The 12,200-nt window shown below is 42.3% G+C and overlaps 1 protein-coding gene across 1 annotated transcript in view; it reads right to left on the minus strand.

Moving 5' to 3' along the window:
* Positions 1-204: 204 nt before the first annotated feature.
* med30 (mediator complex subunit 30) overlaps positions 205-12,200 on the minus strand; it is a 31,854-nt gene continuing 19,858 nt past the window's right edge. The window contains exon 5 of the mRNA XM_034545826.1: positions 205-898. Coding sequence (XP_034401717.1) covers positions 803-898 — 96 coding nt within the window. The 3' untranslated portion in view covers positions 205-802. The remainder of the gene's footprint in view (positions 899-12,200) is intronic.

Raw genomic sequence — 12,200 nt, forward strand, 5'->3', positions numbered from 1 at the left:
TCAGTGTCACTTGTTACATTATTTGTCCACCAGAGAGAACTGACAAGCTTTTTAAAGGCCGGAGAATCCATATCAACTTTGTTTGTTTATGTTTAAGTTACGATTGGCCGGTAAATAGCTATATATAGACATATCTGAAATGCCCAATAAATACGGACGGAATACAAGACAGACACACCGGCGAACAAAAACCAAAACACAAACAGCGTTCAAAAATCACAGCAACATTTATAATTCAGCAGAATCCTTAACAAGGCATCATATATAGAGTTTACATATTACATCAAATTTTTAAAAAGCAGACAAATATAGCAAGAATAAGATTTTGAAACTCATTGAAGTGTTTAGGGGTCGTATAAAAGCGTTTTATTTTATTTAGGGCTTCAAACAATTCCAATACTAAGAAATTGGCAGAATTTCAGGATTAAATATAATATGTGTTCCTGGTGCCTGCTAATAGATTAAACATAATATATCAACTCCTCAGATTAATTCAATCTTAAAGTTGATTGAAATGCAGAATATCGAGGTTGACGGAACCCCCACTGATGTCACCTGCACCCTCCCGCTGTCTCCCTCCCCACAGTTTAAGTTCGTCTTCATCGTTCTCCTCTGGTTTTTCATCTATTGTTTCATGTCTTCTGGAAACGGGTTGATATTGCCAATGTCCCAATTTCTTCTTTAAAGTGCAGCCTCAGCCAGCCTGCGGTACCCTGTCACACGGCCAGTTAATGACCGAATCATCCTGCCCATTGTTTATAGTAAATGTGTGTGAGGGTGTGTGTGTGTGTGTGTGTGTGTCTCAGCTCCTGACGGCCAGCATGGAGTTGATTTCCCAGATGAGGTTGCGGAGTTGGTCCATGATCTGCTTCAACTGCTGGTTCTTCTGCTTCAGCTTCTGCAGGAAAAATACCAAAATGAGGGAAAACAAACATACATTTAGATGGAAAAAGAAAGAAAGAAAAAAACACACAAATGAATATAAAAGTCTACTTACAACAATAAAAGTACAGGTCACAAAAGACCAAAAGACCAAACCAGCCGACAAAACGCATAACAAACAACAGATTCCAGCTCTTACACTTCTAGACGAGCTCTACTTTGGCATCGTGCCATCAAAACAGCATAAACTTCACATCTCTGAAAGCATTTTAAGACCTTGTCAAATATAATTTATTTGACCAGAATCACAGGATCCACATGTAATCTCGTTCCTACTGACTGTTGCTGTTTTGCTGCTGGTACGGGAATATTAACCAGGAGTTTTTTTCCCAGCAGGAAATCATCTGTTTCCCCATCTTCAAAAGTAGTATTAGTCCAAGTTACCCTGAACCAAATCTGAACCCAAGTAAGAAAAATATTGGTTGTATTCAAGCCATACAGAGAGTTTGAATGCTATTTCAGGATTGTGTCATTGCTTTTATGGTGTTAAGATGTTTTAGTGGTGTTTGACATCACTTGTGAGACTTAAAGTTCTCTGTCTTTAAATATGAGTTTGGCAAGAACACGTGCACTTGGATCTCAATGCCAGTGGCAGCATTCTACCTTGTGCACAATGCTCATTTAGCGCGTTAGCATGCAAACACGTTCTAATTGGCATTGAAAACAAAGCACAGCCAAGGCTGATGTAACGTCATTTGACTTGCTGCTGGTGCCAGATGAAAAGGCAGGAACCGCCAAGGTCGTGGGGGATTATCAGTCTGAAGACCCCTTGGACCAAAGTGGTGGATCGACTGACCAAGAAAATGTAAAATGTAAATATATTTGTGACCAATTTCTAAAGATCCTCAGGAGGAATGAATGGGCCCGGGGGCCGAGAGGCCGAGACACGGCATGAGTCAAAGTACAGAGATGGACTAATGTACACCTGCGGTAGTTATCCTTCAGTGTGTACAATATGCGAGTTTCCTCCAAGATCTCTAAGTCAACAGCTCCCGTGGACTACAAGCTGCCAAGCTGTGTGCTGCCTTTGAACAAGTAACTCGCGCAAAGCATAAATTTGAAGGTTCGGGCAAATTTAGCAACAGCGGTACATCACAGCTGCTCACACAACTCAGCTGCGTTTCTTCTGATAGATAGAGGGGGGGGGGGCTCACTCAGGAGCTACTGTATCTGCAGTGCAGTGAAATCTATTAAGATTAAATCCATCTTGCTCCCTCTGTAACACTCCTTTAGCCATGACTAATTACCAGCAATTTTTGCGGCGCAGATAACACCTTGAGCAATCGATTTCACACAGCTCTCTTAATATCAACTGTTTAGCTGATTGTCCTTGAAGATACTCCACAGTGGAACATTTGGAGGCCTTCCAGTCGTTCCCTCGCTCTCTCTGGGGCTCTCACTGCCTCACAAGGTCTCTCACTCTTCTCTCCCCCCACACCACACCACACACACCACACCACTATCTCTCTCTCTTCGACTTTCACTGTGTGCGTGCGTGCGTGCGTGCGTGCGTGCGTGCGTGCGTGCGTGCGTGCGTGCTACATAGGATATTACCCTATATAGTAGCCTCATTACCCTGAAGAGCAAGTTCTTAAAATAACTCGGCCATTTACTCTGAAATTACCAAGGCTTGTGGCATCATCTCATTAATACAAACACGTTTTAAACAATTATACAATACTTTTCCGCTTCTTTTTTTAAATTATTTTTTAACAGCGGATCTTTATTTCAATTTTCTTTTTTTTTACATGAAGCATAGGAGCTGCAATCACAGATTCTTTTTTTTCAAGCCGTAACGGGCGGATTTGGGCTTCAATGACAACATTTGCAACTCGTGAATACAGGTTCATCCACGAAAATCTACTCTTCTTTGAAACAAGATATGTAATTCCTCATTTTTCACAGTGGGAGCGAGACTATGGAGGCAGCGGAGCCTTCACGGCACATTCATCATGAAAAGACTCGCTGGCATATCTTGATACATGAATAAAGAGACCTCTATTATAGCAGAAATTGTTCTGTAACCTCGGGGAGATATAATGCCATTCATAACCTCGTAATTAGTGTAACTCTAATCCTTCACACCTATAATGCAATGTTCCGCAAAACAGGAAACACTACAGAGAACACACCAGAGACGAGGAGCTCTAAACCATCGGTTATTTGTTGTGTGTCTTAAGAATGAAACTTCCACAGACACAAACACACCTGTTCCAGCAGATGCACTCCCTCCTCACTCCTCGCTCCAACAAAGTTTTGGATGCCTTTTAAATCCGTTTGTAGGCCTCTCCTGACGTGCACGTCGGCAGGGTGGCCAGTCAACAGCTCTTGAAAAGTAAACAAGGAAGCGCCGTCTGAACTGCTGTCTCCGTGGGCCCTGCGGCAGACTGGCAGGCTGCCTTCCTGCTTTATGGAACCTTTGAAACGCTGGCAGCCGTCGGAGGAGCGAGCGGAGAAAAGCACAGTGACCCGAGATGGAGTGGAAATGGAGTCAGGCGAGCACAGGGGAGCCGCAGTGGTGTGTGTGTGCATGAGAATGTGCAATTATGTCTGTCTGTGTGTGTGTGTGTGTGTGGCTGCACTGGACAATCTCTGTGCCTGTTTGTATTTGTGCATCACTGAGTTAAGAGATTCAATCCATTAGATAGGTATTGGTGCCAAAACTGACCTGATTAAGTGGAACTGGGTCTCGGCCAGGAGCGACAGGTCCACGGCTGTGTTACGCCCGGCACTTTGCTGCAGCGAGCTGACGTTACTCCTGATTGGAGCTGCAACTAATTATTCTAACTAATTGACATATCTGTCGACCGGTTTTTACGAACTGTCATTCTAATTTTTAGTCTCCATGTCTATAAAATATAGGAAAATGTCCCAATAAACCAGCGGTCCCCAACAATAGTGTGTGTGTGCCGCAGACTGGTACTGGTTTGCGGGTCCTTTCGTACCGGGTGGCACAGAAAGAATGAATGAAAAAAACATTTGATTGATTATCAAGGTCTGAAAGATGTTTTATTTAGAAAAATGACCGCTTGTGCGTCTTTGCCTCTTGACACGTCAAGACGCTCATTTCAGTTTCCACAAAAGCTTTGCCCAAAAGCGAGGACAAATGAGTAAAAAAAAGACGTCTTTGTAGAGCTTCTTTGGAAAAGGGAAAATGCCCAACGAGGAGACAGAAGAAGAGCCTACGACTTACAAGAAAAAGAAAGCTGGAGTCCTACTTAAAATACGGGTTAACCGCTAAAGGAGATTCCCATGCGCCCGCTCTTTAGATTAGTTTTTATGCCGCTCATATAATTGTATTTCGTCATATTTATCACCGACACCTTGAAGTCCGTGAAATTATTGTCTTCCACAAAACCGGTCAGTGGGGCGAAAAAAGGTTTGGGGCCGCTGCAATAAACAACAAATTAATGTCTTCTACAACTTTTCCAAACCTCAAAACATTCAACAAATAAAGTAAAAAATTCTATAAAGATCGACTTATTGAGTCAGTTAATTTTCTTGATGTTTTGTCTGGAAGTTGTTTTGAAACATTGCATGCAAGTTTCTATTACATGTTTGATGTAGTAGGTGTGTGCGTGTGTGTGTGTGTATGTGTGTGTGTGTGTGTGTGTGTGCGCGTGTGTGTGTGTGCGTGTGTGTGTGTTTAGAGAGAGAGGGAAACGAAGGTTATGTAAATGTCCGACTACAGGAAGCTCCCAGGTGCGCTTACAGCACATCTGGGCAGAGGACAAGCCAAAGTGAGACCCGTCTTTCAAACTGTTTAGTTGGAAGCCAACTAGGTCGTGTCGACAGAAGTCACAAGTAGTTTTGTTTATTGGACAGAGTTTTGGCAACCTGCCATCCCAACAGATTTGACATGTTGGCATGGGGTGGGGGTCAAAACCAAATCTGATTCCAGTCCCTGTTACTGAAGCTAAGCCTGATGTCAGAGAAGCTGTAATTTACTTCTGATTCAAGTCCAGTAAGAAAAGATTCTTAAAAAAATAAACATCATGTAACTAGAGTTGTGATTTGTAGGTTTTGACCTACATTTGTTTTGTATTTTAAAATCTAAACGGTTCTTAAATGCCATCATACCAAGTTTATAGTCAGTTTTCAGTCAGTAAACATTTAAAAAAAATCAAAACAGGAACTGGTTTCATTTTCTTAATTCTCCTGCTTTTGTTTGTCTTCTGTTATAGAAACTGAACTGAACATATTTAGAAAAATGGGATCGACATTTTATATTATGTAGTGCGGTATTCTAAAAGTAGTGTTGAAACACAGTGAACTAATGAAAAGGAGATTTGATGCGTTAATGTGTTAAGAGGGTTATTCAGAGAGAAAGAAAGACGTTTGAAGATGTCACCTTTTAGCTCAATCTTTAGCTTAATTGTTCACTTCTTTTTTATTGTTTTAATTTTACAGACTAAACAATGAATTTGACGAATTAACTAGAGGATTGATCGTCGATGAAAATAACTATTTGTATATATTTTTATATTTATAGACGCACAACAATGTATTTGAAGGAGGAGACAATGATTCACTATCAAATTGCCCGTTACATTTAATTACAGATGTACTCAGTTTGAATAATCTTTTTGCTATTTGATCACGGCAAGCGGAGCGGAGGACAGGAGCTCCATCATTAGCTGAAGCCTTAAAAAGCAGAATAATAGGAGAAGAAGACGGAGAGCAGCCTGCTAACAGGACAGATGACAGTTTGTTTAAGTGACATGGATGAGGAGCTGGTACTCAACCCTTCTCTGCCGGTCTCAGACTCCCTTCATCATGCTCCCTTTCTCCCCTACAAGTCCAAATCAGATCAAAGAAGCTGTCCTCAGTAGAAGGGTGTAAAAGGGAAGGGGGAAGGGAAAAGAAACTGAATATTTCATCGAAATCACTTTATTAAAATTCTGCTCCAGTGAAACTCAAACTGCTGTATCTCTGTGTCTGGAGTGAAGACAGATCCTGGCTCGGGCCACCTCCAGACATTCCCTGACCTGAAAATATTAGTCACAAAATGTATTCAGAAATTCACATCCCGTTGGAGGTTGCTTTCCATTAAAAGCGAATGGACGTTTGTAACTGTAACACAACGCTGATTGAAAGCGCTTCGGTGACACATTGGATGGAACAATCCAACAACGCCCTAATCTCAGAACACTTGGGATTTGTCAAATGTAGGCCATGAAACAACAAGCGTCTTCAGGTTTATCAAGCTTAATAATTGGCATCTCCGTAGTAATTAATTCTGCATTATCTCCACATTAAAGACGACTGAAAAAAGCTTTTTAGTTTCTGAGTCTTGTCTGTTAGATATTATAGAAAAATCAAGTAATCTTGTAATTATTACATGAATAAGCTGAGGTATTCATCTGCTTTTTAGCTATTTAACCCGTTTGATCGACGATTAACAACATGACCACCACGCTCTCCGAGCACATTAAGAACCCTTGCATTGCTTTTTGATGAGGAGCTCACAGAGACACACACACACACACACGCACACACGCAGGAAGAGAGAGGGGAAAGAGCAAAGACGTGCCTTCACTCAGGATTCCACCGCTAATCCGCCCTGTCGCTGGCGACTCAAAACGCAGCTTTGACTCAGACGGATCTGGATGGGAATTACAAGTGTAAGTGTCTGTGAGCGAGGAGAGGGGATTAGGAAGAGGAGAGGAGAGAATATGGAGGAGAAGTAAGGAGGAAACAAGGAGAGGTGAGGACAGGAAGAGAACAGGGAAGAATAAGAGCAGGTAAAAGGAGAGAGGAAAGGCGACGAAGAGACGTGAAGAGGAGAGGAAAAGAAAAATGTGATGAAGAAGAGAAGAGAGTAGGGACAAGTTCCAATAGTTTTCTTTTGGGTCCAGTTCCAAAATGCTGAAATATTTCTCCACTGCCCACTGTGTTAGAGTAAGAACTTTGGGCATTATTTGCCATCTTGGAGGGACGAGGCCTCGTTAAACTGTATTCTGTGGCCCCATCAGATTCTGTGACCTGAATCAGTGTAAAACGATTTCACCTTCAGTGGACGTTAAGTGCAAAAAGCTCAAAATGAGTCGGGACGAGAATGCACATCGGATGCGACAACTCGGCAAAGTATCGTAATCTGTACAGAAGTACCAGTGATTTCGGATTCGATAATCTGATTCGGAACTGGATTCAGACTCAATAAAACGCTATAGAACGTCGTCCCGAGGGAAGAGAAGCATGCGACTGCATCTCCGGGGTCACCGCTGCCAGAGAGGAGACAGGTTGAAACCTCCATCATGATCCACTCTACTTTAAAACGCACGATATTTGACGAGGTTTGCGGAGGCTGGAAGCACACAAACACCCTCGCTGTCCTCCGACAGTGACGTAGAGTGTCTTGGCAGAAACGCGGGTCTTATCCGATTAACTTGTATGGTTTATAATTAGTGTGACAAAAACTTGGAAAGGAGCCTCGACTATGTGGATAGGTGCCTTTCCAGAAGCGATGCTCTAAATTATGCAAAAATTGAAAAATGTCCTCAAGGAAATGCAACTCCGTATTAGGCAGAGGACTTTGGACCGCCCAAAGGGGCCAAACATTCTTGAGAACGAGTGAGTCAAAGAGAACTAATGCTCAATATATGTTACCGACTGTACCCCTGTCCATGTCATTCACAAACCGTACTGGTCTGCATCAGGATCAGATAGCCGAGCCAGTTTGTGTCGCTTCCCTGATACTGTGTAAACAAATATATTTTGGAGCACATAGACATGGATGGAGGTGATACATCATCACACGTGTCTGTTCACTCTGTGTAATATCTGGTGTCGTGAATTCATGGTTCACTTTGACTCAACAAATAGGATTTTGAACATGGTCGAGTCAATCAAGAGCGCTCCCGGGTTGCACTCCGGCGGGATGCGAGTGCACTTTGTTCCCACAAAGTGAAATGTCACTTTAAGGAAAACACAGTGCCCGTTCGGAGGTAAAAAGCACAAGTGAGTTGGGGGATAAGTAAGCTGCTTACTGCTCTGTGCTCTGCCTGGGGAACCCTGTGACGCTAAGTGGGCCCTGGTTTACCATCTGACAGTATACCCACAGGAAGCCGGGCCAAGCAGCTTTAATTTGCCTGACATCAGTTAAAAAAAAGAAGAAAAAAAAAAGCCTTAATTGACTTTATAAACTTTATGGCTTTTTCTCAACGGGAAGGTTTAAGTGCAAGTGGGTGGGTTCTGTGTTTGGCAAGGGCTTTCCCAGGGGGAATGAAGCCCTTTAAAAAGGGATTTTGAAGGCAGATAAAAGCCCTCTCTTCCAGCGGTGGCAGAAATACAATAGCCATGTTGTCATCCTCGCATACACCTACCAACGGGGTTTCTTTCAATACGTCCTCGGCATTCAGGCGGAAAGCCTGCCGTGTCAGCCGACTGTTGCAGAACAGCTGCAATCGATTTAGCCTTTTAGAGGTATCGGAGGCGAGGCGCCCCCTCGCTCTCTCCTAAGCACTTGCGTCTCTGCCAGGTAGCCCCCATCGATTGTGCTTTCCTTTGCGATTTGGTTCCCAGTGATAATAAATGAGGGGCAAGAAGGTTGTAGAGCAGTTGCTTTAAAACCAATGATGGGCAGCCATGCAGGCGATTTAAGCATCAGCAAAATTGCTCATCGGAACAAAATCCAAGTAATACAGCTACGTTGACTGGAATAGGGGCTAAGTGACATATAAAACCACGAAAGTGTCTTTTCACTGCATGCCACATATTGCAGTAATTACCTTTTTTGCCAACATGAGAACAAACCCTAAGCTTTTGTGCCTGAGTGCATATCTAAGTTAATAGCAAAAAGGGCTTATTTGTACACTGCAGCAGATTAGCTAAAGCAGCTTGGGGACTGATAAGGAGAATGAAATTCAAATCACAACCTTCTGGTTTTCAAAGAGTGTTGACTGCATTCGCATGACCGCTTAAAGAGCGGACCAACAGATGGACAGTTAAAGCCCTCAGTTACAGGTAGAGCGCAACAAACGCATCATTTATGAAGCCAAAACCAATAGCCAAGCAATATGTAACAAAACAATAAACATTCCCAGCAATGAAATAATTGTAAGCATTAAAAAAAAAAAAAAAAACTTGAATGAAGAAAAGTAAGGTTCTGGAAATAGATAATGGGAGAAATGGATTAACCTTATTGTAAACCACAACAGCTGGGTTACCAATAAAAAGAGTAAAAAAGCCTTAATATGCAGCCATAGCACAATGTCTAATTGCATATCACCCAACATATACCAAAACATCTACGTAACGGTCGTCTTATTGGATGACACTCTACCTGGTGAGCTTGAGGTCGCCCCTATAACGGTCTTAAACTGATATCAGCGGAGATGAATCAGCCTACAGATACATCGTTCAGGTTCTAGTTAGAGGCTCAACTCTACATCATCATTATTAAACAGTGTCAAACGACTGAGGCTATCTGCTCTCTCTGTTTAATTAGAGGTCTTTGCTCCTTTGACATCTGTGCCGCTAACTGGCTCGCTCGTGGCGGGGCCTGAAGGGGAAAGCCGAGCTCAGTGTGAACGTAGCTGCAGAGGGTGCAGGCTTGCTTGCATGTAGACAGGATCAGATGATCAGTCCATGTGTACTTTAGGTACGATTGTGCATGTCCCGTGTGCTTGTATGGGCGAGTGTTGAGAGCTTGAAGCCAGAATTGGCGGTGTGATACCCCGCCGTCTCAATCTCAGAGCAGACGGGACGTATTTCTTTCATCTCCCTCAGATGTCTGTCGGGAGCTTAAATCATCTGAAGCCGAGCTGAGCACCTCCTCTCACACGCCAAGTAAACATGATTAAAGTAGCGATATTTCCGGGAATATTCAAGGTGGAAACTTTTTTCCGTGGGAATTAACAGGGAAAGTATGGGGATTGTATGGACAAATAAAAAATAAAATGGAGATACAGCTCAGGCTGTATTTACCATTTCACATGCAGGTAGAAACTGACACTTTGCCCTGTGATAAGTGGTCATAACCCTTTAATTTATCAAATACATAGGCCACAACGGGAAATGTGGCATATGGTTAGTTAACTACAGAGCCCAATGTGGGCTGTGTGCAAACGTTTAAAGTGAACAAATAAATAATTAAATACATGTTTTATAATAAATAATGAACGAAGATAGATTAATTAAAACTCAACATTATGCTCAATGTAGCTACAAGCTAGCAGGAGGCGTTAACAGGTAGTACATTGCATACTTTGCTTCGGGCTGCTTTCGGCTTGTTCACTGAAATATCAAAGCATTTAAAATATAGTCACTCCAATAAAACAATCAAAACTTACATGAAAGCGTGTCGTCCTTTGGCTCAGACATGTGACAAGAGAATGCACTGTGCGTGAAGAGGTTATCATTTTACTGAATTCCATTGTAATGGGATACTGGTAAGGACCCGTACATGCGGTTTACATCAGATTAAGTTAAATCAAAAGGTTTAATAAAATGTTGCAAAAATTCCTCAAGCTTAACTTACAGGAAATCTTCCAGACCGTTTGCAGCCCTACACATGATACTTCAAGGTGTTACTTTTAATGGCTGGGGGAGACTCCAGTGATGTTGACAAAACTTGTGATTAAAGGTGCCAACAAGTTCCTCTGACGTCAAAAGCATCTTGTGAAGCGAATCGGTACCATTACTCACACATACCTAAATTCAGCTCCCCTATGGCACCTCTCCAAAGAAGTACTATTGGTTCTAATTACTACTGTCGCTTTAAGAATGAAGGCAGCAGGAGGAGGGGGGGGGGGGGGGGGGGGGGGGGGGGGGGGGGGGGGCAGGCTGATTTCTGGAAAGACTAAAGAGAGGTAATTCCAATTTAAAACCTGCAATCACTTCCAGGAGATGCTTCTTGAGAGCGAGGAAGAGCTGCGGTTCACCTCGACAAGAGAGAACTGAGAGTAAACTGCCAACACCTAAGCAAGAAGCTTTCCCTTTACTAAAAAAAAAAGAAGAATTTAAAATGATGACAGTGTTTGAAGAAAACAACAACAACAAAAAAACATAGCAGGCTTTCAGGTGATGTAACGTGCCCCTTGGCACTCACATCGCAGGCAAGGCGAATTGTTGTGTGTGTTTCATACATAAAAGGTAATTCAAAGGATCCTCGATCACCTCTTGACAACATGCCGACCACAGCTAAATCTGAGAACACATGCACCTCATCAGAGCGCTCACATCTCTCACACAGCACATGTTGGTTGTTGCTTCTCTCCGTTTCATTAGTCACCATTATTGGTGCAACGGATCATAAAACTCACGGTTCGGATCACAGATCTGAGATCCGCGGTCCTGATTTTATTTGCCACCGATACGAATTGCCGATCATTGATGATCCATATTGGCAGATGCGGATCACTTTGTTGTTTGATTGCTGGATTATTTATTTTTGCCACCGTCTCAAAAATAATTTCAACCTCTCTGAATGTTATCATTTTACTTTGTTAGAGTAATTTATAGTATTTTTTTTCATCATAAAAACAATTAAAATAAGGAAATAAAAGATGTATTGTGTTGATTGAAACAAGTCTTTTTGTTAGTAGTTTTAATGACGTAATATTTACTGCCTAGTGTAAAACGGGTCATAATTCCCGCTCTAATTTCTCTTTAATAAACAACTGTATTTATACGAGATTGCAGAGGGTCATACTTGGCAAGGTTTTAATGTCTTTTATGACTTCACAAAGCCTTGACATAAAAACAATCATCAAGAGAATGCACAGCAGCAGCAAAACATTTTCCTTTGATTAATATGGAGTCGTCAGGCCGACATTGTTCTGCAACAAAGGGGAGTGTGTCAGAAGGCAACAGGACAACTGAACGGAGAAAGCGGAGAAAGCGGAGACAAGACATCGTGTAGGTGATGAAATAAGAAGACAGAGAGAAGAGGTTGCATCTTTTTTTCCTTGACAATCACAAGACATATGGCTGCTGGTTAAAGTTCAAGGACGCGTAGCAACGAAACAGCGTTCGCTTGAACGGAAAACTACACAGGATACATTTTATAAAAAACAATTCCTTTAACAAAGGAGATTCAAAGTCCCAATGGATGCCTGGGGACCACGGTGCTCAAGGCTCCTTTAAGTCTAAATAAACAAAAACATCTCAACTTGAATCCTTGGTCTTATTTCTGTCCGACGTGTATCCTAGTCTACATCGTACAAGTGGTATCAATAACACCCGAAACATATAAATCTCGCTTCGATGGTCCTTTTACTTCTGTTCTGCACCGTGGCAGGCTGGATTGTGCACAT

Source organism: Cyclopterus lumpus, chromosome 11, assembly GCF_009769545.1.
Source record: "Cyclopterus lumpus isolate fCycLum1 chromosome 11, fCycLum1.pri, whole genome shotgun sequence".
Classification (NCBI taxonomy): Eukaryota; Metazoa; Chordata; class Actinopteri; order Perciformes; family Cyclopteridae; genus Cyclopterus; species Cyclopterus lumpus.